The 25,141-nt window shown below is 45.7% G+C and overlaps 1 protein-coding gene across 1 annotated transcript in view; it reads right to left on the bottom strand.

Annotated features, from left to right (window-relative positions):
- LOC132977252 (dedicator of cytokinesis protein 3-like) overlaps positions 1–25,141 on the bottom strand; it is a 190,149-nt gene that overhangs the window by 86,256 nt on the left and 78,752 nt on the right. Inside the window, exons 2-3 of the mRNA XM_061041719.1 lie at positions 21,897–21,980; positions 11,073–11,113 (exon numbers count right to left, since the gene is read on the bottom strand). Coding sequence (XP_060897702.1) covers positions 11,073–11,113; positions 21,897–21,980 — 125 coding nt within the window. The remainder of the gene's footprint in view (positions 1–11,072; positions 11,114–21,896; positions 21,981–25,141) is intronic.

Raw genomic sequence — 25,141 nt, 5'->3', positions numbered from 1 at the left:
GACCAATTACTGCTCCACACCTGAGATAAGACGCGTCTCAAAGAGTAAAAAAAGAAGGAGGAAACGATGAAACAGGGACTTTTCATCGAGACAGACTGATGTAAAATAGAGAAACCAGATTCAGAAAAGATGGAGGCAGAGAGAGACACATCTACTCTCTGTTCTGTTCTACCTGATGACTCCTTAACGGTGTTTACTGATTAACTAAAACAGAAACAGACGGCTTTTTGTTTCCCCCGATTGTCCAATAATGGTTTATTATCCACCCAAACACCCAAAGCAGACGGGCTCTATTGTCCGTACAAGTGTCTGTGGGATTGTGTGTAAATGAGAATTAAACAATATTGGCTTTAATTCACATTTATAAACAAATACTGCATCATGTTCATGCTCAACAGAATAAACACAGTGACCTTATTTGTTGTGCTATTATTAAAGTGAAGCTGCTCCATCGTCCCTTCTGACTGGATTTTACTGTTCTGGTTTGTTCTGGTTGACTCTGAGCTGGTGTGTTTCCTCCAGCCAATGACAGTGCAGCAGGTGAGTTTAGGAGTGGATACAATTCAGTGATTGGATGCGATTCAAACCGGTGAATATGACAGACTTGGATGTAGCGGCAAAGTTTAGGATCAGATCATTCGTGCAAGTGATGATTAAATGATCTCATTTTAAAGGTGACATATCCTCCTCCTCCTCCTCTTCAGTTTAAATAAGTCTCAGAGCTCCTCAAAACATGTGTGTGAAGTTTCTTGTTCTAAATCCACTCTGATCCTGTATTTGATCATGTCTATAAACCCCTCTATTTCAGCCCTGCTCACAACAGGCTGTTTCTGTGTCTGTACCTTTAAATATGTAAATGAGCTGTGTCTGACCACGCCCCCTCTCTGGAAGGGCTTGGGTGTACTCGGTCTTCCTCTCTCCATGTCCTATTGTTTACGGTGAGAAGGCAGACTCAGAGGGCAGAACAAACACCTAGCTGTGGGAGTGTCACCCACCTGGGGGAGGGGCTACTGCCCTTTGTGATGTCATGAAGGGAAAATCTCCAAACGGCCTGTTTGAGCACACATTTTCTGAAAAGTGGAGCAGGCAGAAGACGGAGAGGATGGACTTTTCTCATCACTGGGGGGTTTGAAGGCGGACTAGAGACACATGTTAGAGGAACATGGAGAAGAGGGTTTAAAATAATATGTGACCTTTCTGAATCTTTTTTAAATCTTTAACAACAAAGAGGCGAGATTTGATCCAACAGCTGTAATTCCATCAGATTACTCTGGGACCTCTGGGGCTTATCATGAACTCCAACACTTCTAGTCTCCCTGCCTTCAGGACTCGCTGAAATGTTTTACTTTAATATGAAAGGTCAAAGGTCGAACTGAAGTGTTAAAAGCACAGGTTTTGTTCAGCTTTTAAAGGAACATCAAGTTAAAATACAGCAGCACAAAGCGAGAGGCAGTCGTCTCTAAACGTTCTCCTACAGAGTGTAGGTGGAGAACATTTAGCCCTGAGGTCACATCACATTAAAACACTTATCACCGTGTTCAGAACACACAGATATCAGACGGGGCACAAAGGTTCAGAAGTCCTGCTTAACACAAGAGCAGATTGAATTGTTTTAATGTGTAATTTTTACTCTTCACACACTCAGCTCTGTGTGACCTCTGACCTCTGTGGGAGGAACTGATCCCGGCTCTTCGGTTATAAACACATGGAGGGCAGAGCGTCGAGTGAAGCAGAGAAACACACCTCTCTGTGCGTTCTCCTCCTCTTTATACATCTCAGTGAGACAAAGAATGAAACCAATGTGTTGAAGGACTCTGTGTCACTTATAGCTGCTTATAAAATACACATTCCTATGAAGCTACAGAACCAGGCGGAGGTGATGATGACGACAGCAAAGGACAAAAGAAGAGAAAAGATCGACAACATCTGTTAAAGGAGGCAGCCATGATGATCAGCTGGGTCATACAGGACTTCAGATACGATGTAGTGTAGGGGGCAGCGTAGGGAGGGAGTGTGTACACGCACAAACCATGTCCATCATCGCCGCAAGTTGCTAGGCAACCAAAACGATAGTCAGGAAGGTAGCTACTTTTAAAATGCACAATGTATCTGAACACTATTCAGAAACGCCCCGGCCTTTCTTCTGTTGAGGAGGAGGAGATGAGAAGTAAAGGAGAAGAGGGCGTGTGTTTTTGTGGAGTTCAGGTCCGTCGTTGAGCTGCAGGTCTTAAAGACTGATTCCAGGTTTACTTCGAGAAGGAGCACTTTGACAGCCGGTCAGGGAGCGTTGCACCAAGATCACCTGAATGAGGACAAACTTTAGGCAGCCGATCTCTCAGACAGAACGTCTGGGGATATATAGATCTGATCTTCCCTCCTATTGGATGTGCACCACTGAGCCACAGCCGCCCACACTACATGCAAGCACACATACAAGTAAACATTCAAGGACATCTCACACACAGGGTCTCCTCGGCTCCGGGGGAAAAACTTTTCTGTACGTATGAAAATGTAAAGGAACATTTTTGGGGAATGATCACGAGCCAATCACAGCACAAGAGGGCAGAATGACTCTAAAATATGAAAGTTTCTCTGTCACTTTTTCCTGCATGTTTAATATTTATTATTTATTTATATTTAAGATCGTTTTTACCCCGGCAGACTTGGAGCAAAGAGGATGTGGGTACAAGACACGATCTGTAGGCGGCAAAACTACAGGGAATATCAAACATTTGGAAAAGAGCGCCGGTGACGTCAACAGCGCCTTTCTGAAAAGTGAAAGCACAAAAAAGACGTAGGGCTCGGACAAAAGACGCTGCACGTCTCTCAGGAGCTGCTGCAAACGCTCATTGAAAACTGGCGCTCATTAAAAAAGTGCTAGGTTGACACGGGGCCTTACTTTGACCCCCCTACTTCTTTCTGCCATCATCACTTTTTTTTCTGTTTCACTGGTCGCCTTCCTCTCTTCCTGTTATTCTTCTGTTACAGTGATTACACTCTCCTCCCGCCTGCTCATGAAGCTGCTGATAAACTGTCAATCACTGTATTTAAGGTGTTTAACCTCGTTTTCCTTCTTCTGTCATGAAGGAGTTCATCCTCCAAACACAACCAATCACGTCTCTCCTCTTCCATTCAGAGCTCCTCTATTGTCTCCTGCTCCGCTCGTCCTCTTTGTTGGGAGCAAGAGAAAGGATTGTGTAATTCTGACATGCAGCGTCACTGCTGGGTAATTTCTCTCTGTGGTTCTGAGTCTGTGTGGATGATAAATTAACGACTTCCTTCTTTGTTTCTGTTCCATTCTCAAGAGTTCTACTTCTGACTTCTAAAGAGTCAGAAGACATGCTGTCATTTTCTCTGTACATTTTTTAGAGGCATTAAAATCCACACTACATCTTATCTCTCTCATCGCTGTACAAAACTAGTCAATATTAAAGGGGTGGGGGGGTGGGGGGGGGGGGGGGTGCCTGGTGGTTTGTGTATCTAACGCCACGTCTGCCGGGCGCAGAGATTACAGCTGATGTTCATATCAGAGTTTTTGCAGAATCTGAGAGCGGGGAGCCAAACGTTGATGATCCATGTTTAAATGAGCCGATGACCGTGACTAATGCACGCCAAGCACCGTCCCAACGGCTCCTATCATTCTGTGTGTGTGTGTGTGTGTGTGTGTGTGTGTGTGTGTGTGTGTGTACATGTGTGTGTGTAAGTGTGTACATGTGTGTGTGTTTGATTTTTCCTGACACTTTCCCTGATTGGTCAAAATCTGCTCGAAGGTGACAAACACACAGCCGCTGACACTGAACTCAGCCGGGCACTTGGCCCAGCGCAGTTGGCAGACAGGTGTGTGTGTGTGTGTGTGTGTGTGTCTGTGTGTGTCTGGCAGCGTAGCTCAGCAGTCACCTCACAAACCTAACGCCCTTCACTGCCCTGCTGCGGGAGGTTCATCAGTGACACCAGAGTGCCAGACACACACTTATATGCATGGACACACACACACACACACACACACACACACACACAGACACACACACACACACACAGACACACACACACACACACACACACACACACACACACACACACACACACACACACACACACACACACACACGTCTCTGAAGACGTCGTTAGTTTGATTCGTTTAAAGACGAGCTCATGAGGAAGATCAGCGTCGTTACGTTACAGCAGCTGTTAGTCAGCTCTACAGTTATCATATCAAACATAATATAAATATAACACATGAGGGACAGGTCTAACGGTCAGAGTGTTTAAACTTGATAGAGCTCACAGTGAAGTGAACGCTGTCAGGTCACTTTATGATTAACTCTTTTCAGACATGTTAAAGTTTGAATCTTTAGTAACAGCCCACAGAGAGATGACAGTTAACTAACATCTCATCAGTTTATATTAGTTTGTGCCAAATTTGAAGATGTTCTCCAGATGTTTCTGGGGCAGAAGTAGGGGAGTGAGGGTGCACTCACACTCTGCAAAGTAGTCCTGCACTGTGCTTAAGCACCGTTTCTCCCCCCTTCATCCCCCCCCGCTGGCCTGCTCTCACACTGCTCCAGGACTAACCGGGCCTGAGCACGGTTACCTCTTTTACATAACGTCGTAATACAACACGGCTTTAAGTGATCATGAGGTGTGATTAGTTTACAAGAGAACAACTCAGAGATCATGAGAGATACTTTACTGACTTTGTGTCTTATGTTGAGTCATGTTAATCAGATACAGACGGAACACTGCAGGATTTCTCCTGAATGAAGTCTGACCACATTGCGTAGTCGTGCTTGTCCTCGTGCGTGGACTGTCCCGTGCTGAAGTACACCTCTTCAAAGCGTGCCAGGGCAGAGGAAGTGTACCGAGCACCCACACTAGTCAAACGAGCTGGACTTTAGGGGTGAAGTGTGATTGGGCACGGTACGGATTGCCTGGTGTGAGTGAATCATCATTATCCTTCAGCCACAGCTGGAGGGATTATGAAGTTTGTAGGTCCTCCAAAGTTTGGAGCAGAAAGACTGAAAGTATCGTTTGCATTTCAGTTCACAGTAAACACTCTGATAAAGTCTTCTCTCGTTGGAGCACGCTGTTACGCAATACTTTCTGTACATGTGCTACACCTTTAAAGGCTTCTGCAACAATAACTCTGATTTCTATGAAAGCTTTCCAGTTCAGTGTTTGTGTGTGAGAAGAGTCTGTTCCCCCCTCTGTGATCAGCTGGTTCCTATCCACATCTGATGTTTCACACATTCTGCTCCTCACTGATGCCCTGACAGTGTTGTTAATCTGGATACCGATAAACCTCATAGCATGAGAGTTTTCTGCTGGAATAGAGACGAGTCGGAGCGGGACGGTATTTCCTGAGGGAGACACAGCGATTCGTTTCGACCAGCGAGCTCTTTGTGGAGGAACCAGGTGATTAGGGTGGAACTAACAGGATTGGGCTGCTGCCTCGCTGCCGGGAGAGGGAGGCAGCACACACACACACACACGACAAAAGGCATGCAAACATATGAGAGCAAACTGTGGCGTGCAATTGTTTGCTCACAAATGCATCTGTCTCTATTTATTTTGTTCTAAAGACACGCACTCAAAGATTACTGTGCACACTCTTTGTTCTGTTTATGTTCAGATGTAAAACAGCTCAATACAATCTAAACATTTAAACACCAACCTTTGCAGTTTGTCAGATATGAGAGCAGTTATCAGGTCAACAGGTGTTGCAGTGATGGAAGCGGGCAAGAGAAGTGGTTCAGATAGAAGTGATTGTACCCGACCTAAAAAGCCTCTGCATGTTTCTAATAAGCTCCACGAGCAGAAACGTGCTCAAACTAGGATCAATATTGGAGATGCTTTTTGAAAAATGGAGAGAGGTTAGAACACAGAAAGGTTTACAGACCCATGCAGAGCTGGATAAACACTGAAGCTTCAGAGTCCACCACATGGTGACCTGAGTGAGCATCGACTCTAGAGAGGGGGGGGGGGGGGGGGGAGGCAGCTCTCTATGATGTTTAGAATGTAGACTGCAGTACACATTTTAAACACTAGGTGTTACATATTGCTCCTCTTCATCTGTTTTAAGATTCGCGCCTCATGTTTTCTCTAATCATTTAGTTTCATGGATGTTTTGGGTGTTTAACAACCTTGTTTCTCTTCCTCTGTTATATCCTGCTGTTTTCACTAATGACAGAGTTTCCTCTCAGTCTGTGCAGCACATCAACAGAATGACGCTCTCACATAAACACTCCTTATAACGGTGTTGTTTTATCTCCTTTGATTCACATTTCTCCTGAAGCTACCACAGCTGTTGTGAGCCTATTTCAGTTTAGAGTTGACAGAAGAATTCAGATTTCTTCACAGTAATGATCCTGTAAAAGATCATCTTTGCAGACTTGAACAGGTGTTAAAAATCAAACATCTCAGCTGTTCTTTAACAGGCCTCCTCTGTGGATAAATTTAACTTTAAATTCTCGGCCTCCTGCTGCTGAGTTACTCGTCTTCAGAGAGAGCGAGAAGACTTTGTGGCCTTTGATCCGTCTGAAGTAGAATAATGATACGAGCCGAGATTTAACAGATGAAGGTTTTAAATCCTGACATCTCTATTTCAGTGTTTCTGTTGAAACCAAAGTGAAAGAGAGTTGCTGTAAGTCGGGAGGCGAGGTGACAGAATCCAGTTTTTTTTAGCATCCTGTTCTTGCGTTTGTGCATGTGAACAACATGGTAAATGGTCAATGGACTTGAGCTTGTATCTTTTTCTAGTAGAGGCTGCTGAGTAAAGAGACTGTCAGAAGTAACTCATCCATTTATACGTCGACGATGAAGCAGTGGGAGCAACTTGGGGTTTATTGACATGCCCAAGGACACAACGGTCATGTGGCTACCTTTCAGTCAACCTAACGACAGGCTGAGAGCTGGAGCTGAGGTGCACCCACCTGTCGATCAGGTCAGCTACACGATTCATTGTGAATAACTCTTATCCTTCATCAACTCAAAACTGATGAGTCATCAAAACATTCACCCCCCGTACAGTGTGTGTCCATCGAGACATGAGCTAATCACACCTATTTGGTTTTTTGAACCAGGCTGTAAACATGTTCATCTCTGCTGTAAAAACAGGCTTTTTAGAATGGGTGTGTATGTGACTTCCTGTGCTTCTGCAGCCAGCCTCTAGTGGACACTCCAGGAACTGCAGGATGTTACACTTCAGCATCAGCTTCATTTTTCAACATCGCAGGTTGCCACTTGATACCATATGAACTACTGAACTGAATGTTTGATGCCAGTACAGCTCTGTTGTCTCTCTCTCTCTCTCTCTCTCTCTCTCACTCGCTCTCTGCTATTTGATTTGCATGAGGAAACCTGAGCAGCAACTTTTCTCTTCTATTATCCCCGCTGTGCTGCATCCCATTGCCCTTGCTGTAACCTACAGAAATGAGTGGCAGTGTGCCGCCCACAGCCAAGCTGTTATGTTAGTCCACTATAAGTCAGGCTTTTCTCTGGAGGGGCCGCCTTGGAAGCTCTCAACAAGATCAGATTTTCACTTTCAAGCCAGCTTCTTTTTTTTTCCCAGCCGACCTTCACCCTGTGTGTGTACCTGCAGGATGTAAGATAAGAACCTGCTGTGTGTACGACTCTTACTCACAGAGCAGCAGCTCACATGCTCACACTGCTACCATCTTTATTATTGAACAATCGTGTTTGTGTGTTTGAGGAATCACATCCACTTGGTGTTTCTCCTCACTCTGATTATATTTTCTCTTCTTTGCCGCTACCTGTCCATCATCACACCAATCACTGAATTGTATCCACTCCTAAACTCACCTGCTGCACTCTCATTGGCTGGAGGAAACACACCAGCTCCGCCCAGAAACGTCCCGAGTCAATCAGAACAAAGCAGAAGAGTAAAATCCAGTCAGAGGACAGAGTCTCTGCAGACACAGTCACCACCACACATGCACGGAGGCCCAGAAGGGACGATGGAGCAGCTTTAATTTTTAGGAAATAGCTATTGACTATTTAATTTCACAATATTCAGTAACTGATTCATTGTTTTTATTTCCTTGTGTTTTTTATTTTTGTATATCAAAATAGACAAAACCTTTGCACATCCATTTCTCAACACTTGAGGTCGCCGCTTGGTCTGAGCTGATCATCTCTCTTATTTGTTCATACCTAAAATTTCTGCAGCACACCAGTGCCTTCTAGAAGTAGTAAAGCTAGACAGAAAAGCCTCTTACACGACCAACGGAGCAAGATGGAGCAAAGAAGAATCACACAGAGGGCCGGTGCCTTCAGGAGAGCGGGACAAAAACCCCCGATGATGATGATGATCTTTTTTTATTTAAAGACTAAAAACTCAGAAGCCTGTTAGCTTGTGATCAAGACATGGTGCTTTTAAAAATAGAGAGAGATAGACAGAGAGAGGGAGAGAGAGAGACAGAGAGAGAGAGAGAGAGAGAGAGAGAGAGACAGAGAGAGAGAGAGAGAGAGAGACAGAGAGAGAAAGAGAGAGAGAGAGACAGAGAGACAGAGAGAGAAAGAGAGAGAGAGAGAGAGAGACAGAGAGAGAGAGAGAGAGAGAGAGACAGAGAGAGAGAGAGAGAGAGACAGAGAGAGAGAGAGAGAGAGAGAGAGAGAGAGAGAGAGAGAGAGAGAGAGAGAGAGAGAGAGAGAGAGACAGAGAGAGACAGAGAGAGAGAGAGAGAGAGAGAGAGAGAGAGAGAGAGAGAGAGAGAGACAGAGAGAGACAGAGAGAGAGAGAGAGAGAGAGAGGAGAGAGAGAGAGAGAGAGAGAGAGAGAGAGAGAGAGAGAGAGAGAGAGAGAGACAGAGAGAGAGAGAGAGAGAGAGAGAGAGAGAGAGAGAGACAGAGAGAGAAAGAGAGAGAGAGACAGAGAGAGAAAGAGAGAGAGAGACAGAGAGAGAAAGAGAGAGAGAGATGTATATAAAGTTGTTGTTGTGACTCATTTCCAGCAGGGTCAGGATGCTGCTGTTAATCACGCTGCACTGCATTCATCAGACTTTATATTTAAAAAACGCACTGCAGCATCTGGAAAAGTTAACGTCACATTCTGCTCTCTAAAAGCACAAACATATTAACAACGCTCCTCTTCCTATTCAAACCTAATCAGACCAAAGTTGTTTCCTCTAAAAGCTTTTTTTAACCCCTTACATCTCCTCCTCCACATCCAGGTCTCTTCTCCAGTCCCTGCTGACGAGCATCTTCACAGGATGTTCAGAAGGTGGAGATAACACTGTGGTGATAATCGCTAACCTGAGGTCATTTCTGCTGATTCACTTTGAAATACATGAATATGATGATACGATGTTGGAGGTCCATACTAAACCTCAGCAACGTTTGATAAAGTTGCCGCCATAAACGTCTGAACGAGAGGTTACGAGAACTCTGCGAGACTTGTCCAGAACTGGACGTCGGGTTCTGTCGACCTATCAGAGCAAAGCATGGAGCAAAAATTGGAGGACAAGCCCACCTCAGCAGCTCTTTCAGGGACACGCCCACCCGGAAAGTCAAATTTCCCTAAGACAGCAAACAGAGCTCGACAATCAGAGCAAAGTGGGCACATGGGGGGGAGGGAGGGGAGGGGCTTAAAGAGACAGCAGCTGAAATTGTTGGATGCTGCTCTTCAACATCACAAAGGTTTTCCCGGCAGAAAAGCGCTGGCCGTGCGCTCGGGAGAACTTGTATTGAGCGTTTGTCCGCTGAGTAGAAAAGCGCTGCACGTCCGTCCTGTTTCTATGACAACAGTCTGTTGACAACGGCCGCTGGATGACCGACACCGCTCCGTTACTTTTACACGATTTAACACATTACTACTACGCGATCTGTAGGTGGCGGGGAATATCATACATTTGGAAAAGAGCGTCGGTGATGTCAACAACGTCTTTCTAAAAAGTTGAAAGATTTTCAACTTGAGCGCTCAGAGCGAAAACGACTCATTGAAAACAACTGAAAAAAGACACTGGTGCTCTGAAGAAAGCTCTAGGTGGACACGAGGCCTATTGAGATTACTTTTTGTTATCCAGAAAAAAGAGAAAGCTATGTTCTGAAGATGACTCATAACTTCTGTGTGAAAAAAGAAAAACTCCTCTGAATCCTTTTGTTTGGAGTCAAGAATACTTGTCAGGCTTTGAGAACTTCTCTCTTCATTGTATAAAGACTTGTTTGTAAAGGCTTCATCTGACTAAAGCAGAATCACATCAGGTGCATCTTCAGGGCAAACAAGACTTCATCCCTGCAGAAATCATCAAGTCACATCAGAGTCAAACTTTCTGTGAGGCAGCGAGCTTCTTAAACACAAAGAGCTACAGGCTGTTGCTGCTTTGAGAAGTCAGACCATGAATCACAAAACAGAGCCGGTCTCCTGTTACTAAAAACATGCTACCATCAGGAGGATCAAACCATTACAGGAGTAAGAATATAAAACAAACATAACCTGTAAATCTGAATGTTTGAAGCCTGAGTCTGTTCCTGCAGGGGGCGCTGGAGTCCTGCCAACCGCAACAGCTTCCAGTGACGCAAAAATCATCATTTTACGTCACTGGAAGCTGTTGCGGTTGGCAGGATGAAACTACAACGCTAGTTCCTCATATTTTCGACCACTGAAGCTACAGACCAATCACAGAGCAGTGGGTGGGAACTCACTCCCAGAATCGAAACTTAACATCCGCCATATTGCTTGGAAGCTATGCTAACAGGCTCTATGGAGAAAGCTGATAATGGAGAAAAAATATAAATATAGCGGTGAGACGGCTGCTCTGCCGCCGCAAGCCCAGCCGCCGCGAGTATTTCTGATTCTGAACTACAGGACCTTAGTGGGAGTGGCTTGCGGTGCTGTGCATTCTGGGATTTGGTGTCTTTCATCAACATGAGCCAAAAAGACACTTTCTGTCTTTTCACGGCCAAGAAGGCACCAACTTCAGAATGTATTTCTACATATATGACCCAATGTCAACACAGATTCATGTTTCAACAGGTGAAGTATCCCTTAAGGGGGGGGGGGGGGGGGGGAGGAAACAGAGGAAAGTAAAGTTTGACGAGTCAAAAAGAAGACTTACCTTGACATTTGGTTTCCTGGTTGAGAATCCTCGGTACCATCCTGAAAGAAAAAAACACAAACACGAGTGAGTCAGACTGACGAGAAGAAACAGGACGATTCAGTGAAGAGATAAAAACGGTTATGAGTCAGCAGCTTGACTGAATGTGCAAGGACACTTTGGAGATGACATTTACCAACAAGAAGATCTTTGTTTACAGGAGAACAAAAACCTTAAAGTCACCTCACAAAGACAGTACTGATGAATGGAAATGTTCACGAGAACTCAGGTTTAAACTGCTTATAAGACAAAGTCAAGCTCACAGGTCATCACTGTAACGAAGAAGTAGAGACAGTAGTGATGGAGCTCAGCTCAAGAGTAACTCTCTTGACTTTGATCCGATTCTGGGTACGACTAACAGACCGAGGGCCCGGCTCAGGTTGTAGTCTGTGAGCAGGTCAGAGATATACTCAGGAGCTGAACCATTGAGAGCTTCACGGACTGAAGGATTTAGAAAGTGATTCTGTTGTTGGACAGGAGTGATGTGTTCAAATGTTCTAGTACGTGTCAGGACTCTGGCTGCTGAATTCGGTTTAAGTTTTAAGTCTTCCTACAGATTGTTTGGATAGCCCGGTGTAAAGAGCGCCTCAGTCCTCTGACCTGGTTGAGATGGATGCATGGACTCATTTCTCTGCATCTGTTTGGGACGTGAATGATCAGAGTTCTCTACAGTACCTGTGATGGGGCCTCTACAGTACCTGTGATGGGGCCCCTACAGTACATGTGATGGGGCCTCTATAGTACCTGTGATGGGGCCTCTACAGTACCTGTGATGGGGCCTCTACAGTACATGTGATGGGGCCTCTACAGTACATGTGATGGGGCCTCTACAGTACATGTGATGGGGCCTCTACAGTACATGTGATGGGGCCTCTACAGTACCTGTGATGGGGCCTCTACAGTACATGTGATGGGGCCTCTATAGTACCTGTGATGGGGCCTCTACAGTACCTGTGATGGGGCCTCTACAGTACATGTGATGGGGCCTCTACAGTACATGTGATGGGGCCTCTACAGTACCTGTGATGGGGCCTCTACAGTACATGTGATGGGGCCTCTACAGTACATGTGATGGGGCCTCTACAGTACATGTGATGGGGCCTCTACAGTACATGTGATGGGGCCCCTACAGTACATGTGATGGGGCCTCTATAGTACCTGTGATGGGGCCTCTACAGTACATGTGATGGGGCCTCTACAGTACATGTGATGGGGCCTCTACAGTACATGTGATGGGGCCTCTATAGTACCTGTGATGGGGCCCCTACAGTACATGTGATGGGGCCTCTACAGTACATGTGATGGGGCCTCTACAGTACATGTGATGGGGCCTCTACAGTACATGTGATGGGGCCTGTACATGTGATGGGGCCTCTATAGTACCTGTGATGGGGCCTCTACAGTACATGTGATGGGGCCTCTACAGTACCTGTGATGGGGCCTCTACAGTACCTGTGATGGGGCCCCTACAGTACATGTGATGGGGCCTCTACAGTACATGTGATGGGGCCTCTACAGTACCTGTGATGGGGCCCCTACAGTACATGTGATGGGGCCTCTACAGTACATGTGATGGGGCCTCTATAGTACCTGTGATGGGGCCCCTACAGTACATGTGATGGGGCCTCTACAGTACATGTGATGGGGCCTCTACAGTACATGTGATGGGGCCTCTACAGTACATGTGATGGGGCCTCTATAGTACCTGTGATGGGGCCTCTACAGTACATGTGATGGGGCCTCTACAGTACCTGTGATGGGGCCTCTACAGTACCTGTGATGGGGCCCCTACAGTACATGTGATGGGGCCTCTACAGTACATGTGATGGGGCCTCTACAGTACATGTGATGGGGCCTCTACAGTACCTGTGATGGGGCCCCTACAGTACCTGTGATGGGGCCTCTACAGTACCTGTGATGGGGCCTCTACAGTACCTGTGATGGGGCCTCTACAGTACATGTGATGGGGCCTCTATAGTACCTGTGATGGGGCCTCTACAGTACATGTGATGGGGCCTCTACAGTACATGTGATGGGGCCTCTATAGTACCTGTGATGGGGCCTCTACAGTACATGTGATGGGGCCTCTACAGTACCTGTGATGGGGCCTCTATAGTACATGTGATGGGGCCTCTACAGTACATGTGATGGGGCCTCTACAGTACCTGTGATGGGGCCTCTACAGTACATGTGATGGGGCCTCTACAGTACCTGTGATGGGGCCTCTACAGTACATGTGATGGGGCCTCTATAGTACATGTGATGGGGCCTCTACAGTACATGTGATGGGGCCTCTACAGTACATGTGATGGGGCCTCTATAGTACCTGTGATGGGGCCTCTACAGTACATGTGATGGGGCCTCTACAGTACCTGTGATGGGGCCCCTACAGTACATGTGATGGGGCCTCTATAGTACCTGTGATGGGGCCTCTATAGTACCTGTGATGGGGCCCCTACAGTACATGTGATGGGGCCTCTACAGTACATGTGATGGGGCCTCTATAGTACCTGTGATGGGGCCCCTACAGTACATGTGATGGGGCCTCTACAGTACATGTGATGGGGCCTCTACAGTACCTGTGATGGGGCCTCTATAGTACCTGTGATGGGGCCCCTACAGTACATGTGATGGGGCCTCTACAGTACATGTGATGGGGCCTCTATAGTACCTGTGATGGGGCCCCTACAGTACATGTGATGGGGCCTCTATAGTACCTGTGATGGGGCCCCTACAGTACATGTGATGGGGCCTCTACAGTACCTGTGATGGGGCCACACACACACACACACACACACACACACACACACGTACACACACACACACACACACACACACACACACACGTACACACACACACACACACACACACACGTACACACACACGTACACACACACACACACACACACACACACACGTACACACACACGTACACACACACGTACACACACACACGTACACACACACACACACACACACACACACACACACACGTACACACACACACACACACACACACACACACACACACACACACACACACACACACACACACACACGTACACACACACACACACACACACACACACACACGTACACACACACACACACACACACACACGTACACACACACGTACACACACACGTACACACACACGTACACACACACACACACACACACACACACACGTACACACACACGTACACACACACACACACACACGTACACACACACACACACACACACACACACACACACACGTACACACACACACACACACACACACACACGTACACACACACACACACACACGTACACACACACACACACACACACGTACACACACACACACACACACACACACACACACACACGTACACACACACACACACACACACACACACACACACACACACACACACACACACACACACACACACGTACACACACACACACACACACACACACACACACGTACACACACACACACACACACACACACGTACACACACACGTACACACACACGTACACACACACGTACACACACACACACACACACACACACACACGTACACACACACGTACACACACACACACACACACGTACACACACACACACACACACACACACACACACACACGTACACACACACACACACACACACACACACGTACACACACACACACACACACACACACACACGTACACACACACACACACACACACACACACACACACGTACACACACACACACACACACACGTACACACACACACACACACACACACACACACACACACGTACACACACACGTACACACACACACACACACACACACACACGTACACACACACACACACACACACACACACACACACACACGTACACACACACACACACACACACACACACACACACACACACACGTACACACACACACACACACACACGTACACACACACACACACACACACACACACACACACACACACACACACACACACACGTACACACACACACACACACACACACACACACACACACACACACACACGTACACACACACACACACACACACACACACACACACACACACGTACACACACACGTACACACACACGTACACACACACACACACACACGTACACACACACACACACACACACACACACACACACACACACACACACACGTACACACACACACACACACACACACACACACACACACACACACACACACACACACACACATGCAGGGGGGGAGAGATGTGTACCATAACCCCCTTAAGACATCATCCGTCATTATCTGTCTCTGTCAGACCTCTCACTCAGCTGAATCTGATCCTCCTGAAAGTCTCAGAGAGCACATCAGATGTTTCCACATGGACGAACGCTCATCAGAGACCTCTGACAAACACCAAGCTGTCACAAAAAGTTGACTTGACCTCGAGTGAAACCTTGACAGAGCGGAGAATGACGCACATCCACGGACTGAATATGTACAGGGGACTGCAGCAGAGGGACGGTTCAGTCTGGAAATAAAAACAACCAGCTCGAGGGGGATATAAAGCTCTGTGACTGCTGTCTGTGCTTTTTAAACATTATGGGCATTACTTCTGAAGTAAATATAAACATACAGCTCCTATCATGACCTGTTAAATCAGAGCTAATCACATCATACCTGCTTCTGATGGAACATTTAGAAAGTTCATCCACTGAGGATGCTTCACAAATCTTATCTTCCTGCAGAATCACGACATCCACTTCTCAGCTGTTCTGTTCATAATCTGATATGAATATGGAGACAGCGACTTTAATTGGCCGCTTAATTAATAACCAATCAAGATTCATTCATCACCCTGGTTTTCCACGGCTGTGTTTACTCCCCAGTCTCTCATCTATATGGAAATCAGAGCGGAGCAGAGGCGGCCGTAATGATGCCTGTTTGTGAGTTTCAGCATCTCTGTGAGGAAACCACACGAGAACATGAAGCCAGAAGAGATATTTATATCTGTTAAAGGCGGAGATGGCGGCAGGTTCTTCTACGAGCACACAGGTGCGTGTTTGGCCCTAATTTGCTTCATTGTCACTCAGCGTTCCTCTGAAGACGAGTAATCTCCTCGCCTCCCGCTTCCCGACGACTCGCTAAGAGGTTATTAGAATAATCATTTTGCACTGTTGTCATAATAATTCACAATTATCATCTCTGCGAATCGTCTCTGAGTGAAGGGCAGAACTCAAGGAGGCCCTTTAACGCTGCTTCACTCTGATCTCATTAAGAAGGCAGCATTAAGCAGCAGATTCAGGTTTCCATCAGAACAGTGAATCAGTCTTCATGTTCCTGTGGAGCTCACCTCAGGCTGCGTTATGAAGAGGCTAACGGCTTGTTGATGCACTGAGACTACTCATGAAGGTGTATTTTATTACTATTATGACTTTAACAGTGATTCAATAGAGATGTGTGAGAGCAGCCGAGCCACCACAATGACTTACTGTGAAGTTCACTAAACACTGACGATGCACACGAGTCCATTAAGAAGCACCAAATCTATAAACTGTGGAAACATCAAGTCACATAAGCAGAAGAAAAAACCTGCTGATGAATCAAATAAGGAATCCCTGCATCTATAATGTCTGACAACAAGTCACTTTTTTCTGCCTTGGCTGTTTTTTGGGAAATCTAACGGGTGGTGTTGGAACCCAAATGCAGCACAGTTAAACCCCGGACTTGCACGTAATGCTCTTTAATTTATTTCTTGACTGATATCAGTGTTTCCCACATATAGAATATACCTGGGCGGGCTGCCCGAGTATATTTCCGACCTGTTTTTATTTATTTTTTAATTCATTAAAAAAATAGCTGCGAGTGCGAGAGAGCAAGAGCAAGCGGGGGAGAGAGAGAGTGGGCGAGAGACTGCAGTTGGCTCATGGCTCTGTGCAGCAAACCTCCAGTCTCGACTCCTGCAGAGAGACGGGAGAGACGGGAGAGACGGGAGAGACGGGAGAGACGGGAGAGACGGGAGAGACGGGAACCAAGAGAGTGAAATCACCTGAGCTTCAGAGAAAGAGAGAGAGGGTCCACTGTCCGCACGCCCCTCTTGTAAATGCACCTTGCACCAGTCAAAACTGAAGCTTCTCATGGCTTCGTTTTAAAAATGTTAATATACAGCTGCTTGCTTCTGATTCTGTTCTGAACTCATAAATAACGGAATATTAACTTTTCAAAACGCGTTTGTGTGGTATTTGTGTCTGTGCACGTGCGTGGATAAATTGATCAGATTAAAGTTGTTTGTTGCAAAAACCACATTAAGAGGGGAGAACACATTTGATATAAATACAAACCTAATATTAAAATATACCCTAAGATAAGAGTAAGAAGAAAAGAAAAAAAGCCAAACGTCTGGGGATAAAAATCAAATTACAAATGAATTGAAGTTAATTGTTGTTTTAGAAAAGAGATGTTTTTCTTCTAATAAAAGTGATGACGTCAGAAAGAAGTGTAGTGAGCTCTTTATCTCCCGGTTACGGCCGCAACCTTCCCGGTGTTACGGTCTAAGTGAGTGACACGCCCCCTAAACACAAGATGAGGATTGTTCAGTGATATTTATGGTCTTGGTCTTGACTCGGTCTTGATCCCTAAATGTCTTGGTCTCGGGTATGTACACTAAAACTCCACTACAGGTGGACATGCATTCATGGATTGATGTCAGAGTCGGGCTGCTACACAGGGCGCCTTGTCTTGGCGTACTCTGGCACCTCTCCAGCTACCAGACCAACTTCAATATTTTACTCCACACCGGGATTTGAACCCTTTCTTTACCAATCCAAGTCCCTACAGTCTGAGCTGCTGCAGCATGTAAACATGTAAGGCTTTATATACATCTGGGGGCTAAAGCTCGCATCATCTTTTTCTCTTGTCTTCGTTTTAGTTAAGACTCGTCTCAGAGTTCTGGATGTTCTGCAGCTCATCAACAGTTTGTTTTGGCAGACCGTCCAAAAGAGCATGAAGTGGAATTTAGTGTGAATAAAGACATGAACACATTTTTGATATAAAGACTGAATCATGAGAAAAGAAGATAAAAAACAAGACAAATAACTCATCCTGTTACGAACAGGGCGATGTAATATCTGCTTTTCTCTCTAGTTTAACACCTGACTGTTATTCACCGACCGGCAGCTCCCTCCTGGACGTCCACAATAACAGAAGCAGCTCTCGGGGAGAGATTTGTTCCAGCTGAAAAGCCTCTCCAGAATAATGAGCGGCTGTTCTTAGCTGAGGCCCTTCAGTAATGCTGACAGTGCTGAGAGTCCAAAATCTCAGACTTTAAATTGCTGCCTCCGCCTTAATCGAAGTCTAATGCATTCTCAAGTGTTATGACTGTAATCTATATTTTCAAAATGGAGCTCTGGGATTGCATTCCTGCAGTCCGGCCGTCATCTCCCCATCACTGTCATTACAGTCATTGAGTTTCTGTCTGGGGACGATCATTTGGCATTAGTGCAGACAGAGAAATGCTCGACACAGGGAGAGCTCATTTAGGGAAAACTAAAACTGAACTTCCTGAATAGAAACTCTGCAGGATCCCTGCAGCAGCTGAACACTAACAATGACACACACACTCACACCAGACATGGTCACCAGGAAGAGGAAAGATATTCAAGGTAGAGAAGCATTTGACTTGTAAATAAAATACAGACCTATTCTAAAGTGAAGCTGCTCCATTGTCCCTTCTGGGCCTCCGTACATGTGTGGTGCTGTCTGTGTCTGCAGAGACTCTGTCCTCTGACTGGATTTTACTGTTCTGCTTTGTTTTGGTTGACTCTTGTTGAAGTTTCTGGGTGGGGAGCTGGTGTGTTTCCTCCAGCCAATGACAGCAGGCAGGGGACTTTGGGAGTGGATACGAGTCAATGACCTGACGTCAATCAGGTCGAATATGGTGTGGTCGAGTTAAAATGTTCATAGTGATGCAAAACATCAGGTGGGTTAAAGCCTTTCCAAAACGGGTGTGAACCTTGTGTTGGCTTTCACCCACTTTTGGGCTCTAAAGAAGTGGCTTGTGATGAAGAGGGGTTGACTTCAGACCGGTGGTTAGCATGTGTTAGCATGCTTAAACAGCATGCTAACACAACAAATCTGATATTCTCCTGTAGCTTGTAGGTACAAGCAGTAAACATATAAATCAAGTCCTGCTATCAATCTTGCAAATACCTTGATGGTTAAGGTCGTGCATAGAAACGTGATGCTGCAGGTGGCTGCTTGGCTGGGTGGTGGCGTTCTAACAAACTGTTGTCAGGGGCAGTGGGCGTGCATTTCAGCTGGCCATGAGCCCAGGAGGAGGGGCCTAGTTTAAATGTTGTGTTTTTAAGCTGTAATGAACATTTCTCCTGGATGAAAGGAGAATCAAAATGAAATATTCTGACATGAATTAGTCAGTATGCCTGGAGATGATCTCTGTAGAGTAATATGATTAATGACGTGCAAACGACTCAAATTAACACAAAACTCTCATCAAATAAAACTCTGTTCTGCTTTACTAGTCAACGTCCCGCATGTTGAGATAAAGACAGACGCTCTGGGAATCTTGCCACGGGGATGTTGGACAAAAGTCGGTCCTTGCCTGCTCTTATAATCACTGTGTGCCGAAGGGAGAGCTGCAATGCCAGAGTATGCCACAGGGGTTCAGATGAAAGCCCGTTCCCCCCACTAGAGGAGTTGATTTTCAGAGCAAGAGAGGATGAGATGCTAATGAGGATGTGATTAAAACCGCTCAGGGTTAAAAGTGAGGCTGGTCAATAACAGAAGACAACAGAGAGGAAAGACTGAGAAGTGAAAACAAAGCTGTATTAACTGAACATTTCCCCGTCTCTGCTGGCCGTTTAAAGACTCTGAGGCGTCAGCTTGATGGAAGCATCCTGCACAGCTGTGGCTAATGAAGCTCTGACTCTCTCATTATCTGGAAACACAACACTTCCAGCTACACACACATCCTGGCCTCAGCTGCCGATAGGCCTAACAGTGGGAGTACCATCAGCTGATAATAAGTGGTATGGGTGCAGCGATGACGGCTCTGTGTTCAATCTGCTCTCTGTGTTCGAGGACGCGCAGCAGGCGCAGGAAGAATACATCGAGGCTTTTTTAATCTGGTGCCGTCACAAACATCTGGGGAAAAGGATCATAACTCATGAACGATTTAAAAAAAGGGTAAAGTTACACAAACTCAGAGACACTGAGGAGTTCATGCAGGAGCTGTTGGCGCCACGCAGGTATGAGTCACAGAAAAGTAACATAAAGATGCACTATTAAAAGTTCTGCATTTACATCATAATGAAACTCTATTTTTATTATTTAAAGGTTCATCTTTATGAGATAGGACAGAGGATAGAGGCTGTAATGAAGGAGCCATATGGGGAATGGAGCCATAGGTCGGATTTGAACCCGGGACGCCAGCCTAGAGGACCATCCCTCAATTGGCGCACTCACTCACTAAAAAGCACTAGATTGTGAACGTGAATATGAAAAGTGCAGTTGTCGCAATTTCACAAACATGAGAGATGAGAACGTGAAGGTGCCTCCTCAGAGTCCTTCATGATGTGGACAAAACGGGGGGGGGGGGTCACCAAACCTGAACAAGGTGCCACAGGTGCTGTTTGTCAACAGGCAAGGCAGGCAACTACTTGAGGCCCCAGGCCAGTAAGGGGCCCCCGAGGGCTGACAAACTTGAAACCATAGCAGTAGTTCAAACTGTGCAAATTTTGGAAGGACTGTAGGAAACCTCCCTAAGGGGGCCCCATCTGACAGCACTCCCTCTCCTTGCCCTGCTAAATATATAATGCAGTCTTCCTTTTAAAACTACTGAAGGAAGATGAAGATCAATGATCTGTCTGGGAGTAAAAACAGCACCATGGTGGTTTGAGGGCCCCAACAGACTCTAGAAGAGCCACAGCAGCACGCCGCTTTTCAGGCTGTGAAGACACTGAAAATGCTTTAGATGATTTTTCTTAAGGGATTCAGGGGAGCAGGTATCTTGAAGGCATCAGATGACTTTTCTGACCACATGCATTGTTCCTTCATGTTGTGTTTAAGCTCTTTGACTCCACCGGTGAGGCTCCTGAAACCTGAGAAGGGATCCTCCTTCCTGAGTCGAGGTTTTTAATGTTGCAGTGAAGATAACCGGATCCCTTCCTCAGAGCAGCTCTGTGACGCTAATTAATGCTTGAAAAAGTCGCTCTGCGGTTGTTTGAAAATGTGATTACAGGTTCTCAGCTGCAGACTTCGTAAGGCTCTTCTGTCTGACGGTCTGCCAACAGGTTTCAGCTGCGCTCGTTTCTTCTTTAATGTGGTTAATATGTAGAACGATAGAGGAGCATGTTACACTGCAGGAAATAATCAGAGCAGTTTAACTTCATTGTTCTGCCTCTTCTTCCAGTATGTGATGGATTTAACTTAATACTGTTTGAAACCACTCAAACTTTAATTTAGTTATAATCCAAATGCAACTTCTTTTAACCATGTCTTATGGAGTGTTTGCATTAGACGGCACTTTACTCCTCACTTTTATTCTTATCTGTATTTATTATTGCTTGTGTTTGAATACTTAATTGAAGAAAAACCTTGGAGTTCCAGTAATCTGCAGCTCTGACAGGATGTTTTTACACCGATCACTGACGCTTCACTGACGCTCTGGTGCTGCTGATACAATGGATCAAGGACATCGCTGCTGAATCAAACATCCACCCACACTCTACCTCACGCAGGTATTCATCAGGTGCTCTTCTTACCTTCACATTTCTCCAGAATCTGAACCGTCTCTCCCACTTCCAGAGCCAGACCCTGAGTCACCGAGCCGCGGAAGTTGCAGATCACTGCGGAGAAAGAAACAGAGAGGAAAAGATGAGAAGATGATGATGAGAGTTTATAAAAAATCTGTCAAACCGAAAGGTCACATGATATGCTCAATCCGCTTCTCCATGTTCCTCTAACATGTGTCTCTAGTCTGTCTACAAACTCCCCAATGATGAGAAAAGTCCATCCTCTCCGTCTTTTGCCTGCTCCACTTTTCAGAAAATGTGTGCTCAAACAGGCCGTTTAGAGATTTTCCCTTCATGACATCACAAAGGGCAGTAGCCCCTCCCCCAGGTGGGTGACACTCCCACAGCTAGGTGTTTGTTCTGCCCTCTGAGTCTGCCTTCTCACCGTAAACAATAGGACATGGAGCGAGAAAGCACCCAAGCCCTTCCAGAGAGGGGGCGTGGTCAGACACAGCTCATTTACATATTTAAAGGTACAGACACAGAAACAGCCTGTTCTGAGCAGGGCTGAAATAGAGGGGTTTATAGACATGATCAAATACAGGATCAGAGTGGATTTAGAACAAGAAACTTCACACACATGTTTTGAGGAGCTCTGACACTTATTTACCCTGAAGAAGAGGAGGAGGAGATGTGACCTTTAAACTGAGATCATTTAATCATCACTTCCTGCACGAATGATCTCATCCTAAACTTTGCCGAGGAAGAGAATATGTGACCTTTAAAGAAACGGCATCAACATGAGAGTGAACCATTAGATTCAACTGCAAAAAGAATAATCTTTGTTGTTGTTATTATCTACAGAGATCCAATAGTGACGTTATCTTTTAGTGCAGATCACAAACAGCCTGAATGCCAAAGCGATGGCCTCATCTGTTTTTTTTCACGTCACCGCAGGTCTGTCCCGTGACAGCAGCGTGACGTTACATCACCACAGCCTGACTGAACACATCCTCAGTACTCTCTGCAGCGTGCAGGCACAGTTAGTAAAACATCATGACTGCACCAGTGAACCAACAAAACCACAGAGCTCACAGCTCAGTGTGCTGCTGCAATCACTGCGTTAGAAATCATTCCCTTGAGTTGAGCTGTACTTCTGATTGACCCTGACATAAAAAACCAGTCAGGAGCAAACGTAAGGAGAACTCCACACAGTCAGTGAGACGTAGAAAACAAGCTGTTGAAGGAGCAGCTGGAAAAGTCCAGTAGGCTCTGATACAGCAGGAGGGGGAGATGGGGGGCCACATAAAGTCATTTCAGTGTGCAGATGGCGCCCCCCGGTGGTGGAATGAACTTCCAAACTCCATTAAACACCTTTAAGAAAAAGCTAAAGACCCAGCTCTTTCATGAATACCTACTAACTTAATGATGATGGTCTCCATATTATTGATGATGATGATGGTAATGACGATGGTTTTTGTTTGATAACGACGACTTATAAGATGGTTTCTATACTGATTAGAGCTCTCAAGAACTGCCCTCAATGTTGTGCTTTGCCTCTGGTCACTTCCTGTCAGCACCTGTGTGTCCAATCAGACTCAAAGCTGATCGTTTGCTCTTACTGACATTGTTCCCTTTTTTCTAGATCCTTGCTTGTGTTGTTCTTACTCTCTGATGTACGTCGCTTTGGATAAAAACGTCTGCTTTGAATTGTAGAATTGTAGATGGCTGACAGTCTTTGATGGCTCATGCAGCAACTAGCTGATTTAGATTCAAACCCAGGGCGGCTGCATCAAGGACTTCAGCCTCTGCAACACAACCGCTCGGATATTTAACGCCCGAAGAAAACATGTTTTTGGTCGAGACATACGTCTGTATCACGATGTGTTTAAAACCCACTCCAGGTTTTGTGTGTGGAAACATTAGTTGTTCAGTAAATCAGAGAGTGATGGAGCAGCTCATAACGCCTGACACTTTGAGAATAACTGATTAAAGAAAATTCATTTCAGGAAGGACATTATGATCAACAGCTGCACACTTTTTCTTTTTCACAGACGGATCCTAATCTCTCAGACAAATGTAAATGAGTTGGCATGAAGTCAGAGATAAAACAGATTAGGCCCGGTCGTCCGATCTGTGATGTCGTCCGTCTTTGAAACAGAAACACAGACGTGTCTGAAGAGCCTGAGCGACGAGCGGGGACGAGATGTTCACCCTCTCTGTCACTTCTGTTTTGTGATGTGAGGTCTCTTTGTGTTTGGAGGCCGTGCGTCTGATGTCACTGCAGTTTATCTGAGCTGTTACTTCATCACTCAGTCTGTGCGAATCAACCTCGGAGACAAAGCAAACTTTAGAGACGCGATCACGCCGCTCAAGGCCTCGTGACAGACGCTCTCTCTGTCCTCAGTGCTTCTCTCTGTTTGTCGCCGTCTTTATTTAGAGTGTTTGGCTGTTGGTCCGGTTCATTTTAAGATCCAGACAAATCCCCGCTATGATTGACGTGTAATGATCAGAATATCCTCGTGGTATTCAGTCCGTCTCCTGTTACAGTGCACTGATATAAACACGTCTGACACGTTTACTTCATTTATTCCTAAAAAATGGCCCCAAATGATTTTCCTGGGATGCAGGATGAGTCAGCTCCAGCGTCTACGTGCCTTTAAGTGTGATTATATAAGATGTGTGTGGCAGTCATAAATAAATCTCTTAAAGCATGAGAGGACTGGAGAGATGCTCCAACATTATGTTTATAATTAACATTAAACATGGCAGCAGATTCAAGACTTCAGAATCAACAAAGATAACAAACAGCTTTAAGAACTTGACTAATTCTATTTTAAAGTTTTAATCCTTTACGCTTTGTGACACATTCATCAGGGTTGAGGGTAACGCGTCACAAAGTACTCAGATTACTTTTCCATCAAAGTCATTTGTTACTGAACAAAAAATGCTGCATTTCTCTCTTCTTCCTGTTGTCGCCTCAAAAGAAAAGAAACACCTCTTCAGTTTCTGTTTCTCTTCCTCTGAAGGTCGGTCTCCAGGTGTGTCAGTGCGCATGTGTAGCGAGCGACTTCAGTAAATAAGATGGTGGAGAGAGGGCGGCTTTTACTTCTTGGAAATATTCTCATGATTCTGACTTTTGTTATATGATATGTGGCGTCTGTACTTCCTGTTATTGACTTCGACCCTCTCTCTCCACAGTGTTTCCTGTCTCTCTGCAGCTGTCCAATCTATTAAAGGGGAACTAAACCCCATATTTTCAGCTGTAGTGCTCG

The sequence above is a fragment of the Labrus mixtus genome, chromosome 7 (assembly GCF_963584025.1).
Source record: "Labrus mixtus chromosome 7, fLabMix1.1, whole genome shotgun sequence".
In the NCBI taxonomy this organism is placed as follows: domain Eukaryota; kingdom Metazoa; phylum Chordata; class Actinopteri; order Labriformes; family Labridae; genus Labrus; species Labrus mixtus.
The sequence above is the reverse complement of the archived record's forward strand: the minus strand, read 5'-3'. Positions and strand labels throughout refer to the sequence as shown.